This window comes from Apteryx mantelli, chromosome 3 (assembly GCF_036417845.1).
Source record: "Apteryx mantelli isolate bAptMan1 chromosome 3, bAptMan1.hap1, whole genome shotgun sequence".
NCBI lineage: Eukaryota > Metazoa > Chordata > Aves > Apterygiformes > Apterygidae > Apteryx > Apteryx mantelli.
In genome coordinates, this window is record NC_089980.1 from 45050406 (window position 1) to 45072954 (window position 22549).

Sequence of the window (22549 nt, forward strand, 5' to 3'; positions counted from 1 at the left end):
TGATATTGTCTAGGGGGGCTTTTGAGGTGTGTTGAACTCTGGCTGTCCCACTGCACCCCTTGTTGTGAATTCAAACTTGTGGATGTCAACTCCTCAGTCTTCAGCCATGAGAATTTCTATAAGGGTCTTCTTGCCTGCATCCCCTCATTTTCCTGACAGCTCACTCGGATTCCTAGAGCCAGCACAGCCACAACAGCTTTCTGGCTCTTCACTACAGTTAACTAGCAGTTCCTGTCCTGTTCAAAGTCGGGCTTAGGATGAGAGCTGTATTAGAAACTCTTACAAGTGTTTCTGTCAGCAGTTGTCACTGCTTCCTAGTGAGTAGTGCTTGGGCATCTTTACATTGTATCCAGGATGGCTCCTTAGAAAGTTATTGAATCTTCCCTTTTGTCTTGGTCTTAAACAGAGGTTGTCTCAGAAATGGCAAGTGATCAACCAGCGAAGCATGCTTTGGTAAGCTTCATCCCTTGATGAATACTGGAAGGGGAAAATGGGTAGTGGGCTGGAGCTTTGGTCTTTCACGGGCCCTTTTGCCCTGGGGATGGGAACAGGCCCACCAGCAGAGCACTGAAAAACACTGGTCCTTCTGGAACTTTGACTTAGCTTGCAGCTCCTTGATTTTGCTTTTGGACTTGCTAATAACAGATAATGCTGGTGAGGAGTTTGCTCAGCCCATCCTATTCCTGGTCACAGTTGCACCTCAGTAATCCCCACCTCACCAAGGGAGTGGTGGTCTTAGCTAGTCCTCGGTCTCACTTTCTGTTTATCCTGATGGTGACTCACTCCTGTGCTTGGATAGAAGGGATACATTAAGACACTGGCTCCCCTCACACTAAAACCTGTTCTCCTCAGTGAGGATGATGCTGCAGACGACAATCCTGAGTCTCAGGAGATGCTTGAGGAGCAGCTGGTCAGGCTGCTGACCCGTGAAGTCATGGATCTCATCAGTAAGTGAAACTAAGCTAGGTCCACTGGGATGTTTGGGAAATTTGCCCTGGAGAGGACTACAGGTATTTTCAGTTTGCAGTAAAACTTACAGCTAGTAGAGATTAACATAATCCTTAGAAGCCAGATATGAGACAGTAAACCCTGTGAAAATCTTACCTAAACCTAGTAAGAGCTCAGTTTACAACCTTCAGAAGAGCATTGTCTTCCTTTTGTTTTGTTGGCATCTAGGGCTCCATGTATTTGGCGCTGTCACTGTAGGAGTCCAGTCCTCCTTTGGAATCTGGGTTCTTCCTTTCTGTACCCTGGAGTCAGATACATGATGTTGATTTGTGGACAACCTGAGCATAGAGCAGTTTTGTTGCTGGCATTTGCCATGTCTCCAGCCAGTCAGAAAGAGAGTTCCTCCCCACAAGCAGATCTCCTTTGTATTCCCTTTCTCCAACTTCATGTTTTTGCCAGTGTGGTTTTGAGCAGAGAGACTGGAAAAAATTAACTCCACATAGAGATTACAGGGTGTCAACCTTGCACCTGCCTTCTTGATTAGCCTCGTTGCTGTAAAATGCTGCTTTCCTCAGGTTCTAGGCTTCAAATGATTTTGCACATTCTGGTTCTCAGTAGTTTAAAGCAGCCACCTTGCAGCAGGTTCCACCAGGAAGGATACTGTGAGCGGGGTGTTTCAGACTTCCAGTTAGTGCAATATTTGGCTTTTATACTGTGCTTTCAGGTTCTTCAGATACTGTGTAAAGAACAAGGTCTAGGGAGAGCTGGGGGGAGCTTGAAGCAGTTGTCAGCCCATCAGATTATGCAGGATAATCTCTGCATGTCCTGAAGTAGCATCTTCCCCTTTCTGTTCCTCTGACCTGCAATTGTTTTTGCAGCTGTTTGCTGTGTTTCTAAGAAAGGTGCTGAGCATAACACTGCTGCTACTGTAGACGGAGACGGTGAGTAAATGCCCACCTTTGCCTTTTCCCTCTTGGTGTGTGCTAACACTTTTCCCATTTCTTAAAAGGGAGACCCTGGCCTGTTACTGGAGGTTGTGTGAGAGGGGTGGAGGTTTGGTACCAAGCCTTCAGCTTGGATTCTGCCACACTTCTTGTCTGGGGGCTACACAAAAAACAGGTCTAGCCTAGGGACAAATGTTCTGCTGTAGAGCTCACAGGTAGCATGTGGGAAATCAAGTTGTTGGAGCAGCTGCTTCTTAAGGTACCAAGAGGAGGGCTGAGGAGACAAGGGATGTGCACAGTCATCTTTTTAGCTGGAGAGTAGCTAGTTGGGTGCCCTTCCTGCCTCACAATGGCTGGGTGCTTCCTGCTTGGGGAGAGAGATGTTCTGGCAAGATGTGCCAGTGTACTGATTGTGTGTGCTGTCCCCTGGTTCCCAACTCAGTTCTCCCTGTACTCCTCAGTCCTGGGGACGCCACACTCACACTGCTGCCTCTTCTTTGCTCTGCAGATGATGAGGTGATGGCCACAGAGGTGACTCCTCCTGCCAGTGCAGAGCTTACTGAGCTTGGCAAGTGTTTGACAAAGCAGGAGGTAAGGGCACGTGCTCTAACTTGTACCATCCTTTTTCTGCAGTCCTTGTCACACTTGTCTGCAGTGCAGCCAGACACTGCTACAAAGATCTAGTCTGCCTGAGCATTCCCCACTGTGAGAATCAGTCTGGCAGGAACATCCTTGTTTTTAAGAGCCCTGTTAGTTGTTGCAGAAGCCACAAAGCACTCACAGGTCAGGATCTGGTATAACATGTAGCTAAAGTGTTTCAGACCCTCTGTGGCCTTCTATGTGGTGAGGCACTGGGCATTCAGCCCCCCAGGGTGTTCCCTGGCCCTGCACCCATCCTGGGTTTCAGTCTTCACAAGGAAGAACTTCACAGTAGCTCTTTTTTTCTGTAAGATCTCCCAGAGCTGGCACAGCAGTCAGAAGTGTTACCACAACCCACCATGCAGAGTATCTTCACCCACATACCTCTGTACTCCTCCTTGTCTGTAAATGCCTCAGAAGCTTTGGCACTGACTTGAGCAGCTGGTGAGCACTGGGAGCGCTCTGGGGCCTTCCCAGAAGGGATGAAGGGAGCAGGTTTGCCTGCAGTTGGTTCCTCATGGCTGCTATTGTGCACACCTGAGTGCCTTTGAACACCTTCTGCTGGAGCAGCAGCAGCAGCAAGCAGGCTTCTCAGACCATACCCCTGTGGAGGTCCTTCAACTTCCTTGGGCTTTCTCTTGGCTCCCTTCAGACATGAATCCTCAAGGTGGGAAATAATTCTTCTGACTGGTTTACCTGCTGACTCCTTTTCAGGATGTTTGCACTGCTCTGTTAATCACTGCCTACACATCCCTCTCCTGGAAGGACACCCTGTCGTGCCAAAGAACCACCACACAGCTTTGCTGGCCGCTGCTCAAACAGGTACCTCTGGGAGAAAGAGGGAACTAGTTCTGGCACAGTTGAGAGAGGAAGCTCTGAATGCAGTGAGAGGCATGGATGCTCCATCCCTGGGCACCTTCTCCTTGGGAAAAGTAAATTGCTGGAGAAAGGCAGTCATGTATCAGTATCCTGCTTCTGTGCTGACAGTGCCTGTTCCCCAGGTGCTCCCAGGAAACCTGCTACCTGATGCTGTGTCCTGGTTCTTCACGAGTGTGCTGAAGGGGTTACAGACGCACGGGCAGCACGATGGCTGCATGGCAGCTCTTGTCCACTTGGCTTTCCAGATCTACGAGGCCTTGGTGAGAAACTGTGCTCTCTGTCAGGATGCCAGGTTGGCTGGGGAGGGGTAGAAAACTAATCCTGTGCCAGCTTGGGTCAGGGAAGCAGAGGTGCTAAGGGCCCCCTTAGGAGGGCAGGACGGCTCCTTTAGCAGAGCTGTGTTGACCATCCTTCTCCCTGCAGCGTCCTCGCTATGCTGAGCTGAGGGCAGTGATGGAGCAGGTCCCAGACATCCAGAGGGAATCTTTGGAGCAGTTTGAGTCAAAACTTCTCAACCCAACACTGCAGAAAGTGGCAGATAAGCGCCGGAAGGATCATTTCAAGCGCCTCATCACAGGCTGCATTGGGGTAGGTGATATCCTAGAGCAAAATGAACCTGTTTCCTTTCACATCCCACAGAAGTGACTGGGAAACCAGCCTGCCTGCCTCTACCCAGCATGTCCCTTTCCAACCAGGAGGTTGTTGCAGCGTATTCTCAGGATTTGTACTGGGTCTCTTCAACCTGGAGCTAGGGTGGGGGTGGTAACACTGACTGAGCAGCACCTCCAGCAACAACTTCTCTCTGCAAGGCAGTGGGTACTTATGGGGGACAGGGCGTTCAAATGTTTGAACAAAGCTGCTAGACAGTTGCAGGGCTTTAGTGAGGCTGGTGAGGCTGGAGTCTGAGGTGTTGAGTTAGAGTCCCGGGCGTGTGGTGCAGTCTACATTAGTGGTTACCATAGATGCCCTGGCACTTTGGGATTCTCTAAAACCCAAGCAGGGGGTGTGGGTCTAGGGATTGCTCAGAAACTGGGGCCTGCCTCTGAGATGCAAGTAGGTTGCGCTTGGGCTGAGTGGGCCTGTGAAGGCAGTAATGACTAAAACCTGCCTGTCTGTCCTCTCCAGAAGTCTCTCGGGGAGCAGTTCCGCAAGGAGGTTCATATCCGGAACCTCCCATCTCTCTTCAAAAAGGTGAAGCCATCACTGGAGACAGACGTGCTAGAGAATGAGGATGGAGAGGGCCTCACTGCACTCTTTGAGCCCTGAGCCAGGGACACTGCAACCATCTTCTCCCCTACCTTATATTTTGTCTCTCCTCATAGTAAGCACATTAGGTTCTCCCTGTCATCTCCACAAGCATTCACCCGAATAAAGCCCCTTACAGGTCCTGTCCTGTTCTCCCTACATGGGGATGGGGCCTGGGGTGGCATTTGATCCAGTCCGTTAAGCTTTTCTGATTCCTTCCCCTCCCCTCCGAGTATTAGCTACTCTAGACTTCTGCTTCTCTGCAAGGTGGAAGCTGAGCCTACAGACTCCATTAGGTAAAGCCTGGTCATTCTCTAGCCTTGGGTGTCTCTAACTCCACCCCTTCATCCCTTGGCATTTAGGAGTAATGCAAAAAGCAGAATAGTGCCCCATCTGAAAAGGGGCTGCCCTAACCTTACCCTGGGTGGCAGTAACCAGGCTTTGCAGGGAACACATCAGACACTCCTGTCATGCCCATAGGTGCTTGTCCCTAGTGGACTTGTCTTCTGATGAATCTGTTTCCCTTCTGGACTCTGAGAGCCCTGGGCTGAGGGCTGTGTGCCAGCAAGCCTTGCAGTGCTCTAGGCTCTCCCTTGAGTTCAGTCTTCTTAAGGTGCAGCTCCTCTCTGGAAGGAGGCAGACACTGTCATCATGTATGTATGTTCATGTGTCTTGTTCTACCCAGAGCCAAATGGAAGGCTTTTGCTTTGTGCCAGCCTTTACATCTCTCAGGAGCAGGACAGGAATTTTTTTTTAACCATGCCTTGTAGACTAGAACATGGCAGTGCAGGTACACAAAATCTGGACCAATAGCTGAAGCACCTGCAAACCAAAAGGGATCAACCCACCCTGTCGCTGTGGAGGTGACAGTAGCCTCTACTTTTACCCAGTATGGTACTTGTCAGAGGATTGCATGGCATGGCAGGAGGTAGTAGGGTTTTATAATGCTGTTTACGGGAGAGAAGCCTGGCCAGAAACTGGGTTTTGGAGGAGGTGGGAATCAAGCAAACCACTCCAGGCTGCAAAGCTGGTTATTCTTATGTGATAAATGGTTCATTCAATCTATTATAACATTAGCACAGTGGTACAGGAGCTGGGACAGTCTGTCCAGAACTAGCTGGTGGTTTTGCCATTCAGGAGACAGAGGAAGTAATAAATCACGAGGGGAACAAAGGTAGTGTCTCCACTAGGTTGGACTGGACAGAAAAGCTTGGCTTAGAAGAGGGTGGAGGGGGCTGAAAGGAAGGGCAGGCCTGAGGAAATCCACTCACCCTCCTGCCCCTGCTGTTCCACCAGCACCTTCCAATTTCTTCCTGGCCTCAACTTTTTCTAAACTCCTGAGCTAACATGGCTCCTGGCTCTAGCAAAGGCTGGGTGTATTTATTGTGTTGTGGTATTTTTAACATTCTGTGACTTCATGCTAGACACAAGGGGTTTTTTTAAATGGTTTTTAGAACCTTTTTGTAGGAATGTTTAAATCTGAAGCTGTCTCTGAACTGGTTGTGTTACACCTCTGAATGTCAGTAAAGCTATTCCAGTTTCATACATATGGTGTCATGATTTCATTTTATTCTAGCTGCTTCAATAAAAGCTGAAGCCTTCCTAAGGGTTGTTCAGCATACCTTATCCCATCTGCTAGAAGGGAGGCACCTTTGCTAGTAGTCAGTGTAAATTGGGAATTGTCACATGTCAATAATCAGGATGGGGATGCACCCTCCCAGACTAGCTAATTAAATTAGAAGGCAAGGAAAAAGATGCATTTAAAAAGTATTAGTTGATCAGTCAGAGCTGGCTTATCTTAATTCTACCACAGCTGCTGTGTTCAAAGCTTGAAGGGTACGTGTTTACAAAGAATGCTTTGACATGGCTACAGAAGACAAAGCATGCCTTGAAAACGCAAGGAATGGCAAGTTTAGTATTGTTGCCTTACAATAGATGCAGGAGCTTGTAAGGACACCTTAATAAAAGGTTTAAGGTGCCACAAGGGTGACATCCCTCATAGTGGTTAAGGACAGCACAAGAAGTTAATGACGACTGACATACTGTCTCTTGGGAACACAGCTCTGGATGTACTGAAGTGAGTTCTTTCTCCTCTCTTCCTTCCACTGTAGCAAGGCTTATCTGAAGTAGGGCAAAGAGGCTGGCTTAGCCTCCAGGCTGCTTCTTTAGTCCATTGCTGCATCACTGTTTCACCAGCAGTGGGTTTGGAGTTGTCCCAAGTTTTGTTTCCTGTTTGAAGAACCTGACGTTTTCACATAATTTTTTTGTTCTCTGTGGTTGGAAGCTTTCTAAACTCCTCCAGCATGAAAGACTTATTCCCACACCTGCTAGTAACCAGTCAACAGTAGCATATTCTTTCCTAAACTCCATCAATACATACGAAACAACAAACTCCATATAATTAAAGGTCTTTAGGGCTTTCTTCGGTTATCCCAGGATATTTCCAAGCCCCCAGAAACAGAAAGCTGCATATGCTGCTAATGTAGCCTCTGAGCACCACCTTAGCTACTGCTGGGAGGAACAATGGCTAGCAGCAATACTGTAGTTGAGCTATTCAGCCTTAATTCTCTCAGTTTACCATTTCAGTAACCCTGGAAGATTTGTTTTGTCCTGAGGCTTGCAAGAAAGTCCTCTATTACAACTAAAGCAGAAGCCCTCCAAGAGGTGAGCCTGAACAGCTTCACTATTAGTTCCTGCTACAAAACCTTCTTCTGAGGCCCTAGCTGTAATCCAGCTCAACTGGGAAGCTGCTTCAGCTTGTTTAAACTGAAACAATCCAGCTATAAATTACTACTTTTGAAAAGGAGTAGTAAAACCTGAATGAAGTTGATTAAGAACTAATCACAGTCCAGATCTAAAAGAAGATTTGTATGCCTGTGCTGGCACTAAGAATCCTCATACACGTGAGACAAGTACTGTAGAGCTGGGCTGTCTTAGTTTTAAGGAAGCAAAAGCACTAGGGAGACACCGTGGCTGTGGCTGTGGCTGTTAGGAACTTTAAATGGGGAGGTACAGACTACAAAACTTAGGCCTAGCTATTTGATTCTCAACACTCTCTTCTGATTGTAAGCAGAAGAATTAGATCATGCAGAGTAGGTTCTGCAGCAAAGGCTCCTGCAAGACAACTGAAAGAAGCAGAGGTGCAAGAGCCAGCAAGCGCATCTGTGAAACTCCAACTGCCTCCCCTCCACGCAGAATAGCCTTGACAGGGAAGCAGCCGGTTTCCCAGCAACTAGTTACCAGCTGTCTTGAAAAAATCTGGAAGGAGGGCATGGGTCTGCAACACAGTGCAATAGCATGGGACAGGCCTGGGATTGTGGCCAGAATGCCACCAAGGGTCACTGCTGTTTCTATCCCACTTTCAGATCCTCACTGACTTTGCCCTGAACACACACATTTCCTACAGCACATCCAGCCTAATACTTGTACTGTAAACATACTTATAGGTAACTACCCCTGTGAAACAGATAAAGTATGATTTTCTGCATCCAGTTCTAGCAGTTTAATAAGCATTAACTGACGTCACTGAAACAGAGCAGTACCCACAGCCACTCTTTGGAGTTCCTGTTCATTTATAAGCTTGACAATAGGGACCTTCACAAGAAATACCTAGTGCTGACTAACAGAGTGCTCACCACAGAGACTTGCTTGCAAGTTCTCACAGGCTTCCCTTGGTGGGGACAGGCCTTTAGCTCCCACCTACTCTGCCACTGTTCCCCAGTAAACTCTTAACTCTGCTTCAAGTTCACACACTGAAAGGGAGAACAGAGTAGTCAAACCTGGCTAACACCAAGAAAGAAATGCCTCACTCTGAGACACATAACAGGGAACAGTCGGTCCTTACAGAGCATGTTTTTAAGCCCCACTTTGCTACTACACAGAGAAGCCCAATACTATGTAACAGTGCAGCCTTTCATCTACCACATCAATTAACCAACAAAGAGCTGGTTTGAGACAGCCGCTGCTAGCAAGTCAGTACCAGGGCAGGACTGCGTTAAGATCTCACTGACCTGCTGCTAAGTGCTTTACTACACTGCCATAGCAGCCCTCTTCAGACAGTGTATGCCATCCAGAATAAATCCTATTACTCATCTTTAGGCCTGCTGGCACTTTCTTCTCTGTATATTAGGGTCTTACAACTGTTAACAGTACAGAGGCACATAACTGTTTAAAAAAAAAAAAAAAGCCTTTATTTTAGGGCATTTCCTCAAGGAGGCTCATTACAAACAGAAAACAAATACAAAGAGATGGTCTTGGGAATCTAACGAACCCATCTCAGATCTCTTGCCTAGAGAGGAAGAGCCACCCCTGCATGCAGGTGCAGGAAGCCCAAACCAGCAGTGAAGAGATGTGCTTCTCAGCTACAGCCTGGTCACTCCATAGGCACAGAGTCCAACTCATTCAGGAAGCGCTGACACTTTCCCATTAGTATCTTGATGGCTTCACTCACCAGCACGTCTGGAGGCAAGATACCCGTAGACTCCACTGAAACTGCAGAGACACAAGTCAGTACCGCCACTATCCAGCTTCAGCCTACACCTGTCTGCAGCCTTTCTGCCCCTGAATCTTCCCTTACATTGCACTCCTGTCAAGCTAAACCTTCACAGCCAGAAGAGGAGAGGTTACAGCATTATCCAGCAAGAAGCACAAACACCTTCAGTCCCAAAACAGCACCAAACCACAGTCTCAGTAATTGCCCACTAGCATACAAATGCACCAATGCTAATGATTGAGGAGGGGGAAGAGGACAGAGACCAGAGATAGCAATGCTGGCCAAGTCTCTGCTTATGCTGCACACACAACAGAGAAAGGCTCTCTGCTCTGAGGAAAACAGGTCACTTACAGATGTAATGATTTCGCACTCTTGCCAGGCGCACAAGGTTTTTCAGACCCTCATGACGGAAAACCTCCCTGCTGAACGTGTCCAGTCGTGCATTTGCTACTCTTGCCACTTTTTTTCCTAAAGTGAAAAAGACAAAACAAGATGGGCACCAGCAGCAAATAGGGACAAGCACTTCCCATGACCAAAAGACACCCCAAACAAGCACTCGCCCACCAGCAAAGGCAGTGAAGCCACATATATAAAGAATTAGCACATTCCCAACACAAAATTCAAACATGATAGAAATGGGCAGTTCCAACCCAAACACAACGCTTTTACGTACCCCTGGGCAGGATACAAGTCATCCCCACGCTCAACTGCTAGAAAGACCAAGCTCATTACACAGTATTACACAAACTGAGCAGTACTTGAAAGCTGCAGTAAGCAGCCACAGGGCCCTGCAGACAGACACACAATACCTTAGCGTTTCAGGAAGATCCCAGTTCATCAGCAAACATATTTGCATGTGACAGCCACTCATCCATAAAACCAGGCTCAGAATAGCATGAACAGTTGCTGATCAGCAAGACAATATCACAACATGGTTTTGTCTCTAGTCTCTAATCAGTCTCTGCTAAGACTTGTGAGGAACAAGGCACTTTAGAGCAGTGAATAAAGTACCCTTGACGTTCTGGATCTCAATGACTCCAGGGGAAAAGCACTTCTGCAACAACTCAGCTGCCTCATCCTCAATAGGCTGCAGGAGAGCAATGTCAGGGAGCAGTCGATAACTAGCCGTGGCCACAGGAGAAAACTTGGCATGATCTTTACCTGCACAAAGAGGTAAGGGTGAGGACAGGCCTCGCAGAACAAAAGCATAAAGATGCTAGGGCCTAAAGGTCAAAGAGGAAAGCCAGCCCTCCACCTCTCCCCTCCACACATCCACGCCCTAGTCCGAGCACTCACACACCTTCTCCCCTTACCGCCAGGACCCATGACTCACCTATACCCTTGACGCAGTGCATAAGCACATCTATTTCCTGGCCAGGTCGCAACTGTGCGATAAGGATGTCGTCATGAACAGGTCGGAAGTCAGCATCTGGGAAGAGGTCTGTCTGATTTCCCAAGGGCACCCATGTCATGTGTTTACTGTACACTGTGAAGAGGAGCCACAAGCATCAGCCAGCTGCTGCCTCAGAAAGCAGACTGCTACAGGACTGGAGCTGGTAAAAAGTTTAGCAGAATAAGGGAATCAGCTCTCTCCGCTCACAAGATTGAGAGAATGGACCAACTTCTGTCTCCCAAGAAAAACAACAGCACCTATTTTTAGGACATGGAAAGACCTTACCTTTGTGATTGAAGTACAGTTCATTGGGGTCAGATGACTCCTTGGCTGCCCGAGGGTTTCGGCTGCATTTTATTTTCAGCTGGAATTGCAGTGTATCAATTTCTGTCCCTTCTTCATCTCCTGGAAAAGGGAGAATAGCATAAGTCTCTATAGAATCACATTTCTGCTCAGTTTACCTGACCCCTGGTTTCCTACTTTGGGGGCAATCTTCAATATTTCTATTTGATCTAAGAGAGATCCAAGACTCTTACCCTGGTTTCTGTACTCAAAGAGTCGAGGGTCAGCTCGGATAGGGATAAGGCCCAAGCGATGAGCCAGAATCTCATCCTGCACAATGGAAGTGTTGTTGTACACAAAGACTTTCTCTACAGCCATCGTTGGTACCTCAAGAAGAGGACGACAGATCAAGTCAGTACAAGATGACAGTCCAACTACAAACTAAAACAGTATCCATCTAGAACACACTCGTTTTCACTCCTCTCTTCTAAATAATTGTTCTGCAGACTCTTCTTACTGGTATTTCTATCAAATTGGGCTACCCAATACAAATATGAATGAGTTCTTCCTCTATCCCCATAGATTAATCAAAAAAAAAAAAAAAGTGAGAAAGGTAAAGGGCAGACCAATCCACAGACACTACCAACAGCACATTACTCAGCATCCTTAACAGTTACAATTGCTATTGCTCATGCCGCTAAGACCCTAACCCTCTCTGGGTCCCTGATGCACAGGTAGAAAGAATTTTTGTTTCTCTTCTAAAATAGAGATGATGTTCTCAGGGACTACAATAACACACGACACACACACACCCATCATACAGACTGCTCTACACCTAGGGCCCCACTTTCAGGCAGCTTGCAGTTCTCTGTACAGGGCCCTGTCCCCCATGCCCTGCTGCAGAAACGCTGCAGCGGGCTCCCCCCCGCAGGCGCAGAAATGATAACCCCACACCCCGAAGCCCACCCGAGTTGGGGGGGACCCGCCCCCGCCCCCGGGGGGAACCGGCCCGGGGGGCACCGTCAGGCCTCGCCCTCCCCGCCGGGCGGCCCCGCGGCGGTACCTCAGCCAGCAGGATGCGGCGGAAGGCGTTGGCGATGGCCGCGTCGATGCCCACCATGTCGAACTCCAGCGCGTCGTCCTCCTCGCGGACCACGTCCACGCGGAACCCCTGCACGGGCCACGCGTCGCGTCACGCCACGGGCCCGCTCCCGCCAACGGCCGCCGCGCGCCGCCGCCTGGAGCCTGTAAGCGTCCCCCCGCCAATGGCTGCCCCCCGCCAACGGCCGCGCTCACCTCCTCGAACCGCAGCTGATCCCAGGCATCGTCGTAGCCGGGGTAGTTGCCGGGGAAGTCCGTGGTGTGGACCTGCGAGAAGGGAGACAGACAGAGCGCCCGTGAGGGCGGCGGCGGGAGCGAGGCGGGCACCCGGCAGCCACGCGCCGCCCCAACTCACGTTGCGGACCCCGAACTCGCCCAGCACCACGCGGTCGCGCATCTCCCCGGTGCCCCGCTTGGTCGCCATAGCTGCCGCTACCAGAGCGCGTGCGCGGCCGGGCTGGGGGGGGAGGGGCCGGATAGGCTCCTGTCACGTGACGGGCCGACGTGCCCCCGGCGGCCGGGCAGGCGGGCTTGTCCCCGCCTATGTGTGGCGCTCCAGGGTCGGGGCGTTCAACCCTCCCTTGCCGCAGGCTGGCTTGGCAGCCCCGCGGCAGCGCGGCCCGCGCTCCCGTATGCTCTGCGAGTCTCCCTCACCGTCTTTCACCTTCCTCTCACCGCGCACTTCCTCTTTCCTCTGCCACACTCAACATGGCGGCAGCGGCAGCCCGCGCTCGCGCGATCTCGCGGGAGCTTGGGCGCGGCCTCCACGTCCGCCGGTGCGGGAGGGGGAGCTTGTCACATCCGGGTCCTCCCGGTCCGGCTTGCCCGCGGAGCCGCCAGCACCGAGAGCGGCGCGGCGCGGTGCGGCCCGGGCCACGATGGCGGCTCCGGGGGCGGCGGCGCCGGGCGGCGGCAGGAGCGGCGCGGCAGAGTGGGGCGGCTTCGAGGACAACATGCAGGTAGGGCCGGGCCGTGCCGGGCCGGGCCGGGCCGGGCCCGGTGCCGAGCGGGGCCCGGGCGGGCGCTGACGCCGACTCCTCTGCCCCCGGCGCAGGGCGGCGGCTCCGCAGTGATCGACATGGAGAACATGGACGACACGTCGGGCTCCAGCTTCGAGGACATGGGGGAGATGCACCAGCGCATGAAGGAGGAGGAGGAGGAGGCAGAGGGCGAGGCGGGGGCCGCCGAGGAGGAGGACGGCGAGTTCCTGGGCATGAAGGGGCTGCGGGGGCAGCTCGGCCGGCAGGTCGCTGACCAGGTGAGCGCGGCTTCCCGCCCGGCCGCGGCCGCCCCGGCCCCGGGGTCCGGCCCGGCCACTGCACGCTCCCTTCTCTCCGCAGATGTGGCAGGTGGGGAAGAGGCAAGCCTCGAAGGCCTTCAGCCTCTACGCCAACATCGACATCCTCCGGCCCTACTTCGACGTGGAGCCTGTCCAAGTGCGCACCAGGTGGGCAGGCCCGCGGCCTGGCCGTCTCCGCCAGGAGCGCCTGGGGTTACGGGGGGCACCAGCGACTCCTCACCAGCGAGCAGCTGCCCCCCAGGCAAGCAGCTCGGGGTGGGCTGCCACCCTTGTGGCGCTGCCCAGATGCAGGGTGACATGCTGGGCTTTGTCCCCCTGTCCTTAAAGAGGTTCCTTAGGTAGGCTGGCAGCGGTGTCACTTGTGGCCCAGCAGAGCTTCTCTAGCTTTGGGGCATCTTCAGCGCTTTACTGCCCAGCCCCATTACATGGCTTCTGTCGGACCTGCAACACAGTTGTGGTCAGAAGAGCAAAGTTTTGTGTCTTCTCAGGGAGCAGCTTATCTAACTGGAGAGAATGAGGCTTTCTAAAACCTTCCAAGGCCTAAGGAGCCAGCACTGAAATACAGTTTGTTTATATTTTTAAAGCATGGTGTCACTTGCTTGTCACATGGTTTTTATCTAGGACTGACTTGTGAGGAGGCTTGGCTAGCCCACTATCAGGAAGGAAAAGGCTTTATATCATCAACATGCATCTTTTCATCCAGCCTCAGGTCAAGGAGTTGGCTGGCTCAAAAAATTAGGGATTGCTCTTCTGGCAGTGATTCCCTTATCCCTGGGTGGATATCTCTACATTTTCATTAAATCCACCTGGCAAAGTTAACCTGTTGACAGTAAGATCGTTTTCTTTAGTTACCTTTTGTGACCCTTTAGAAGGAATCTGTGTCCACCAAGGCCTGTGACACTGCATCACCAGGAAAACACTGGTGACTGGTGTATGGGATCTTTTACTTTTGAAGCATCTCGTTAATCTTGTTGTTTTCCCTGCTTTTGATGTCGTTCTATGCTTTTCTGTGATGCAGACTGCTAGAGTCCATGATTCCTGTGAAGATGATTAATTTCCCACAGGTGAGTTCCCTTTTGCTGAATCAGACTCCATGGGTCAAGAGAATGTCCCACAGACACCTTGGAGATTTTAATTAGCCCATGTTAGTAGGGACCTGAGTTTGTTAGGTGTTCATCTCCCTGAAAATGTTTGTTGGTAAGTTCTTTCCCGGGGTTCTTCTAAACCCCTTTCTGCTACCCGTAATGCTGGTACAGTTCTAGATCTCCAGACTTCACTTATCGCATTTCCACATCCTGTTTAACACCACTTTGACTCCTAATCACATGACCTATTTTGCTTGGCTCCTGTCAGCAGTGGCCTTACTGTTACTTCTCAGATCAGTAGGTGGCTAGATGATAAACTTCATCCAAGGCATTTCTCACGTGGCTTGGGATGGGGAGTCTGGCATCCAGGACCACTAACCAAACCTTCCCTGGTCTGTTTCCTCCTGTAGAAAATTGCAGGCGAGCTCTATGGGCCCCTCATGCTGGTTTTCACGCTGGTGGCCATCCTCTTGCATGGGATGAAAACTTCAGACACCATCATTGTACGGCGAGTCTCGGTGATAGATTGGGGTTTGCATGGGGGTCTGGATTGACATAATGATACTAGAGAGGAAGAGGAAACCTCTTCCATGATTGAATAGCACCTTGCTGAAAAGCAGACTGACTTGAGGAAGAGCCTGTTAGTTTAGGAGTGGGAGGAAGAAAGCATCAGAAAGTCCTGATGCTCTGTTGCTGGGAGGGCTTGGTGGTAGGTTATGTGGCATCCTGGATGCTGCTGGCCAACTATTCAGTAATGCCGAGCAAAGGCTCTGGGAACTCTGAGGTGGAATTTGGGTACTGGCGGGTCACTTCTTAGCGCTCTCCTCACCCTAACACTGTCTCTGCAGAGGGAAGGCACACTGATGGGCACAGCCATTGGCACCTGCTTTGGTTACTGGTTGGGCGTCTCCTCTTTCATCTATTTCCTGGCATATCTGTGCAATGCCCAAATCACGATGGTGCAGATGCTGTCACTGTTGGTATGTATGGATAGGGCTGCCCTAAGACGCAGGTTAGCTGCACAGTGCTTCAGCAGAAGGGTGGTGTGTGAGGTCTTCCCAGAGACGTGGAAGTCTCCTCGTAATTCCATGGTCCCAGATGACTGCAGTCCTATTGCCTGGGGATAACCTGGAATTCCAAGTTGCTCTTCTGACCTGCCCCATCCCAGGTATGAGGATAAGCGCAAAGTGGCTGTTGCTTCATGCAGATCTCCTGCTTTGTACTTCCTGATCTGGGAGCATGGTGGTAAAAAACAGGAGATTCCAATTTCTCTGGAAACAGAGGCTGACTTTCTCTGTTTCCCAAGTTGCTGTGATCTCTATCATCCCTGTGAATCCTTCAGACAGATAAGCTAGGTGTGAGCTGCTCCCACAGCACACTGGCTTCTGTGTTTGGTGTGCTGGTTGACTCTTGGGCATTGAATGAGTGATTAGTGAAGCTTTGCCTCCTTGAAATGCCGCAGGAGTAGGCTACTCATGCTCGTCACCAATGGCCCTTCATGTGGGACTGCCACTCATAACACATGCATTTTTTGTTTTGTCAGGGCTATGGCCTCTTTGGACACTGCATCACCCTCTTTGTCACCTATAATATCCACTTCCACTCCCTCTTCTACATCTTCTGGTTAGGTGTTGGTGGACTGTCTACACTACGAATGGTAAGGGACAGGCAGCCTGGTGTCCTCCTGCTCTGGGGATGAGAAAAAAGGAAAATGTCATTTGCTTTCTGTTCCTTGGTGCAGGTAGTTCATATTGCAGCCAGTTAGGTTGCTATGAAGAACAGCCTGATGCTCCTGGGTTGTTTGGCCACTGGTGTCTGGTAGTGACACTTGGCTTAATATCCTCACCAACTCTAATGGCTGCAGGAGGTTTGCTCCCTTACAGCCCCTACTGCAGTGGAGAGTCCTGCCTGAGCATCCCGAACTCTTGGCAAGGCTGGACAAGCTTCACCTACGTGAAACAAAGTCAGATTAGTTTGAATTTGGTGGTGTAAACTGCCAAAGAGTCTCTGAGAAGTGCTTCCTTTGGCTCTTACCACTTGGCTCATCTGCCTGTGTGCTCCTGACTGCAACGCCAAAGTCTGAGGTAGCAGCTACCTTGTCCCTAATCTCCACCTCTCTCCTAGGTTGCTGTGCTGGTGTCGCGTACCGTGGGACATACTCAGCGGCTCATCCTGTGTGGGACCCTTGCTGCTCTGCATATGCTTTTCCTCCTCTACCTGCACTTTGCTTATCACAAGGTGGTAGAAGGTAAGAAAGGGAGGTAGGAAGGCAGTGCCTCTTAGATCTGGGGAAAGAGGAGCTGCTTTTTGTTCTCTCTCAGAAAAAATATGTCTGGTTTGGATCTGACCTGGGGCCATCTGTGCCAATTTCCTATCCAAAAGTGGCCAGCACTAGCTGTGTTAGAGGAAGCTGTCAAAATGGGGCAGCAGGTAGATATGGGGTAATCTGTGTGAGCTGAGTCATAGGATTTAAGACAGAAGTTGTGAGACAACAGGTTTAATCTTCCCCACAAATGAAGTGTTACAGCACTGTCTGTTTCTCTCATGCAGATGTCCAGTCCCTTCCTGAATCTTGCTGAAGTCAGGTTGCTTTTCCTGTGATAAGAAAATCCACAGTCAATGTGTCATAAGAAAAATCTTTTTTCTTCTTAAAATTGGCGTAATGCCTTTTTTATCTTGTGTTGTACAACACAGACAGCAGAAGCTCCATCTCCTCCAGTCTGTGCTGTTTAGCATGCTGTACATATTCAGGTCCCCTTTTTGCATCTTTTTTGTTTTCCCCTAACAAAAAGCCACTATCCCTTTTAAAAAAAAAAAAAAAGTCACAATCTTCAATCACCAGAAAGTTTCCAGATCCCTAAACCTGCCATTCTGTAGCCCATTTTTTGAGTTTAGGCAGCCAGTCCTGTTCATGATACTGCAGATAAGCCTGAATAATTTGAGATTATAGCATGGCATTAAAAGTCCTTTTAAATGTAAACACAGTTCTTCCCTGGATCCATTTTCATGGCCAGGGTTCCAAGCCCTGATCGGATAGAGATGAGATAGGGTAGAATATACTCCAAGCAATTTTCTTAAACAATCTCCAGGACCGATTATCAGTCTTGAGAGGGTAACTGATAAGGTCTGACAGACACTTGCATCAGTACATGTGTTTGCTGCCAAACCTGGTCTATGTTTACATTGCAGCAATACAAATTCCATATTGCATTCCCAGCTGCAGCTCCTGATGTAAGTCTGCAAGTGTATCTCAGAATGGAAGCAACCAGTGGATCTAAGAGAGAGCAGGGTCTGTGCTGGGATGAGGTGGGGAGAGGATTTTACAAGGCTGCCTTGGCAGAGCAGCATCCCCCAGCAGTGTCTGCATTCAGGTCAGATGGCAGAGGGTTGGATTTGGCACTCTCAAGATGGCATGATCTGTGCTTCCCTTGAGGATACGCAGTTTCCCTGCCCCAGGGATAAGCTCTGATCTGTACACAGTGCTCTCTGGATGGAAGTGTTTACTGCTTTATCTGAAGCCAAAGGCTGTCTGTCCATTCCTTGGGGCTAGATGTCTTCTCCCTCCATGTTTCCCACATCCTAGGCCCTGCCACGATCAGCCACTGGCCAGAGAGAACAAGAATAAATGTCATTTGTATCTGAATCAGTGTGGTACTAACTCTTGCCGCTCTCCCCTTTTTTCTGTTCCCTGCAGGTATCCTGGACACATTGGAAGGACCCAACATGCCGCCCTTTCAGAGAGTTGCCAGAGACATTCCAGTTGTTTCCAATGCTATACTGAACACAACAGCCAAAGCTGTGGCATTGACCCTGTAGTTTCACAAACTTGGACTTGCTTCCTTCACTACTTTTGGGGCTGTATAGGGCAGTATTACCTGCTGTCTCCTAGGAAGAGGACAGAACAGCAGGAACAGGACTTGGTTTTATGTTGTTTTCCTGGACTTCTCTTTTGGGTTGCAGTTTTGGGCAGTGGAGTGGACAGCACTTCAGTGACTCAGAAGAATTAGGCTCTTCCCCTGCCCAGGCCTGGGCTGTTTGGGGTAGAGCAATTTTGTCACCTGCACGCTTAGCTGGGATTTCCCAGCTCAGTTCATCCCTTCCCCCATCTTTCTGCTTGCTCCTATAGCCCCAGGGCTATGCGCTCTGTTCCTGTCCTGAAGAGGGAAGAATTAAATTGATGTTGGTGCTGAATGATGTCTTACATTTGAGCCTACTTGTGTTAACGGGAGAGTGGTGTTGGGTCTTTGTTCCTTTTTCTGTCCCTTCCTAGACTCAAAACAGAATTCTTTGCACTTTTGTCCTGTCCTACTTCAAATATTCCATGTTACCTGACCTCTCTTGGACAGCTTTTCAATAGTTGCCAAAAGGCACATGAACTTTAGCCTGCTTGGTTTTTTGAAACAGCACGATGATTAACCGTATCCTCTCTTTCTTGTCATGCTCCAGATTGATTCCTCTCTCTTTTCACTTGGTCCAAGCTGCTGCCTCGCTTCACTGTCCCTTTTCTTGTGTATGTAAGAAGTGTATCTCTGTCCCTCTGCTTCCACAGCACCTTTTGTTCTTATCTCCCTTCTGCCTGGGTCGCTCCCTGGGACTGCAGTTCTGACTGCAGCACTGCAGGCTGCCCCCGAGGCTGTGTGTGTGTGTGCGCACAGTCTTCTGTGGCTACTTCTGTTGCAGAGGCTAGTTCACCCTCATGCACCTTGCTCTCATGTCTCCTGGATGTGCAATTTTTACTTCATTTCTCTCTCTGGTCAGCAGAGGCATCCTGCTGCCCCAGACCTCTGAGGGCACAGGTACACTCTGTGTACCACAGGTTACACAGTCTGTTGTGTATTCTCTGGCTTTTCAAGTAGGGGCTAGGCCTTATTTTTTGAAGGGATTCTTGAGCCTTGAGAGAGAGGCTCTGGCAAATTCTTCCCAGTCAAAGCACTTCCATAAAGCAAGAAGAGAAGCGGGGGAGTCTACAATGGTAATAATAGAGTTGGCACATTCAGCTCCAGTGTCCTGATGCAGGAAAGCTCCAGTAACTATAGAAATGGAGCAACCCAGGCTAGGCTTACCTGAACTTCAGGAACTCACGATTGCATAATTTGGATGTAATCTTTCCTCACTGCTCTAACTTGTACTGGTCCAAAAATGGAAAGCTGTTAACTGATACCCAGTTTTCAGCTTCTCTTTCTTCTTGTAGTTCTGGATGACTGGGGGAGAGGAGCAACCCTGACATTCAGACTGAAAAAAGCCAAGGACTTGCCCTCTCTTGGTGTTCCCACAAATGAGCTGAGCATGAGGCAGAGGGCATGTCAGAATCGCTCTCTTTGGCCCCTTGCCTATGTTGATGGGAGAGGATGCAGCTGTAGCAGCATTCAGCCTGGAGCCAAGGTGCAAAGAAAGAGAGGAAGACAGTGCCTGACTCTAGTGAGGCTGGTCATCTGCTTCAATTAATAATAATAAGTCAATGGCAAATTGCCACTCAAATAATTCCAGCCCAGACCAAAAATCATTGTGGGACAAACTCTCATGCCTGCTGAATCTATGGGCACCACTGGAGGAGAGCTGTGCTTGCCTCCTGTGCTTAGCCACTTGGCTAAATCAGAGGGACCCAACTGGGACCCAGGCTTTTACTCAAAGCACAGGGGATGGCAGTGAGCAAAGTCCTCACTACCCCTGTGCAGGTCATGTGCTGTGTCTGGACTGGAGAAGGCTGACCAGGGTGACAACTGACTGACCCCCCCCCCCTTTTGGTAGCTGTGGGGCTTGCTCTGCCCCACTTTCTCAGCCTTGATTCTCTCTGCAGCAGGAGCTGGAATCTGAAGTGCTCTTTACAAGCAAAAGTTCAGAGCTCTACTGAGCCCTGAGAGAGCCAGCATTGTAGGGACACGCTTTTGCAGGAAAGTGCATGCGTTGTCACAGCTCCACAGAGCATGCTGAGCATGCAACCTTCATAAAGTCTTTGCGGGAGGGCATCTCTCAGTGCTTCTTCAAGTCTTCTAGTTACCAGGACAAGCATTACAACTCCATCATGCCAGACTATCTCTGCCTTTAATGCCTTTATTTCCTGCTATGGTGGTTGGAGCAAATCTAAAATAATTCCCCTTCCTTTCCCTTTGAGGAAGGGTAGCTCTATGAGAATTGTGTAAGCCCCTTTTTATTTTTCAGCTGGACTAAATATAGAAGGCTGTTAGATTAAAAAGAGGAAGGTAAAATGTGTATATATAAAAGCATGCTATGGCCTCCCTCTCTCCTCTGCACTATCTGGGAATCCAACCCTTTTTACAGTCCATCCTTGTTATACTTTGTCACCTCAGTTGTGTTTCAGGTTGCAAGTAGGCTGCTCCCACTTGCTTTTCTCTCTGTGCCTAGTCTCACTCTAGCTGATGGTTGTCCACCTTTTTTCTCCATTTATGTGTTAGCTATTTATGGCATCGGTGTAGAGTCATCTCTCCTTCCTTGCGTCCCAGACAGTAAATGATAAACTACCTTCCTCATACCTGCTGGGTAACTGCACATGACGAGGCAGTAGTGCCTAGCTCTTGACAAAATACTTGTGCTGAATCCTCCTCTGCATAGCCCCTGATTAGGTTTAGTGAGCCAAGGCCTTGAACCATTAGCTCCTGTGCATTTTTCCCAATGTATGTGAGCACAAAGCAAGGTAGGGGATTTGCCTCCTTAAAGCATTCTTGCTTTAGGCAGCAGGCAGGGGAGATGCCAGCACTAGGACTTTAGAAGCAGCCTGATGCTCTAAGTAATACTTCAGGGCTGCTGCTGTCAACTGAAGTGGGACACGTCCCAGGGGCTCCTCCAAACACCTTTCTAAAAATAGTGTGTTTAACAAAGCATGGGTTAATTAGTGCCTGGAAGTAATTGTGAGGTGAGACTGAGTGCAATTTTGTATTCAACCTGTGCTGATCAGTGGCTGGTATTTACTTGGTCATCCCCCTGTCCGGCACTCTGACATTCAGCCGCTTCCACTTGCAGCCTTGCAATACAAAGGATCTCATCCCTCTCTTGGACCAGTTGATGTGACCTCCGAGTTTGGTAGCTCCCTCCTTGAAAACCATCACCTGTACCAGTTCTGCACAGCTGGATGCAGGCAGAAGCTGTTCATATCCTGATGCAGATGTGTTGCTAGGCCTGGGGTCTACTCATGGTTTACCTTGCAGGTGCAATATCAAGTCCACATGCACCCCTGTGCAAGACAGAGAAAGGGGGATCTGTAGATATCTCTAGAGAACAGCAATGGATTACTAAGAGAGCACGGTCACACCTATATTGTAAATTAGACACTGCAGCCAAAGTGTTAAAGTTGACATCTGAGTCCAGATTCCTATCTGCTGCTCCCCCTTGGTCTCATATCAGGACATAATGTGCAGCCCTTGGCTCAGATGACCTGTTCCCTCCATTCCCAAGGAGAAGAATTAATGTCCCCCCTCCAGATCCTATTTCCACCTCACTTTCCATCTCTTCTCTCCTGCCCTGGCCTGCAAACAAAGCAGAGGAGCCTGGATTTGTCCCTTAGTTACCCACTGGATTGGAATTTACTAGAGTGTTGCCATACACAGCAGCCAAGCTTGCTCCTTAGCAGTTTAGTTATGTGCAGAAAGCTGCCTACTTATGTGGTTTAACCTAATTTCCACATCGCTGGCTTCCTTTTTCAGCTCACTGGAGCTGAAACCACAGGGGTCCTGCTTCCCATTTCTCTCCAAGTACAGGACTACCTAATGGGGGGAAAGGGGGGCAAACCCCTCTAATCTGTTTCTGTGAAGGAAAAGGGGGTCAGCTGTGCCCCTCACATTTCTAAACAGGTAGAGGGTTAGAGGCCTTGTGCTGCAGAAGTAAGCAAGCCTGCACCACTTCTCCAATCCTTCCACCTTTTACCAGCTGCCTCCTTGCACTGAGCAAGGGATGTGACCAAGTCCTCTCCCTTACCATGAGCATCAGGCATGCCCCTACTGCCTAAAGAAATGCCCATCTCCCCAGCTTCCTTGTTCTGTCAGGCTGTTTCCTAATCAGTGTTGTTCCCTGCTGAGGAAGCAAAAACCAGCAGAGGGATAATAAATGACCCTATTATTTCCTTTGCTTCTCTTGTATGCCCAGCCGTGGTCCAGAATCCTTCCACGTGCTGCCCCACTTCTCTTAAGAGGAAAACACCTCCAGCTGACCCTGATTCCTAGGAGGGTAGATTAACCTACCAGGAGCTCCTTGTAAGTGCAACTCTACTATTTCAGCCCCATGCTGGCT

General features: G+C 49.7%; 3 protein-coding genes across 8 annotated transcripts in view; 2 read left to right on the top strand and 1 right to left on the bottom strand.

Annotated features, from left to right (window-relative positions):
• Positions 1-6200, top strand: part of XPO5 (exportin 5) — a 30956-nt gene extending 24756 nt beyond the window's left edge. For all 4 annotated transcript variants that reach the window (XM_067293228.1, XM_067293229.1, XM_067293230.1 and 1 more), the window contains 8 exons: positions 407-453; positions 853-947; positions 1827-1889; positions 2401-2483; positions 3246-3353; positions 3533-3670; positions 3834-3998; positions 4536-6200. In XM_067293228.1, the coding sequence (XP_067149329.1) occupies positions 407-453; positions 853-947; positions 1827-1889; positions 2401-2483; positions 3246-3353; positions 3533-3670; positions 3834-3998; positions 4536-4676 (840 nt within the window). In that variant the 3' untranslated portion in view covers positions 4677-6200. The remainder of the gene's footprint in view (positions 1-406; positions 454-852; positions 948-1826; positions 1890-2400; positions 2484-3245; positions 3354-3532; positions 3671-3833; positions 3999-4535) is intronic.
• Positions 6201-8820: 2620 nt separating this feature from the next.
• POLR1C (RNA polymerase I and III subunit C) lies at positions 8821-12378 on the bottom strand. Of its 3 annotated transcripts, XM_067293232.1 has the most exons (9): positions 12279-12378; positions 12119-12190; positions 11886-11993; positions 11077-11209; positions 10826-10945; positions 10481-10633; positions 10159-10308; positions 9499-9615; positions 8821-9146 (listed from the first exon to the last, which is right to left on the bottom strand). In XM_067293232.1, the coding sequence occupies exons 1-9, from the start codon at positions 12345-12347 to the stop codon at positions 9028-9030; spliced, it is 1041 nt and encodes a 346-aa protein (XP_067149333.1). In that variant the 5' UTR covers positions 12348-12378; the 3' UTR covers positions 8821-9027. The 3 variants fall into 3 exon arrangements, 2 of the variants coding, with proteins under 2 accessions (XP_067149333.1, XP_067149335.1); XM_067293234.1 differs by lacking the exon at positions 11886-11993; XR_010883702.1 differs by lacking the exon at positions 8821-9146 and having other exon boundaries at positions 9533-9615; positions 9957-10308.
• Positions 12379-12725: 347 nt separating this feature from the next.
• YIPF3 (Yip1 domain family member 3) lies at positions 12726-18499 on the top strand. Its single transcript, XM_067293235.1, has 9 exons — positions 12726-12882; positions 12978-13181; positions 13264-13370; positions 14242-14287; positions 14719-14811; positions 15157-15288; positions 15852-15965; positions 16433-16556; positions 18003-18499. Exons 1-9 carry the CDS (start codon positions 12802-12804, stop codon positions 18122-18124), a joined length of 1023 nt encoding a protein of 340 aa, XP_067149336.1. The 5' UTR covers positions 12726-12801; the 3' UTR covers positions 18125-18499.
• Positions 18500-22549: the final 4050 nt, after the last annotated feature.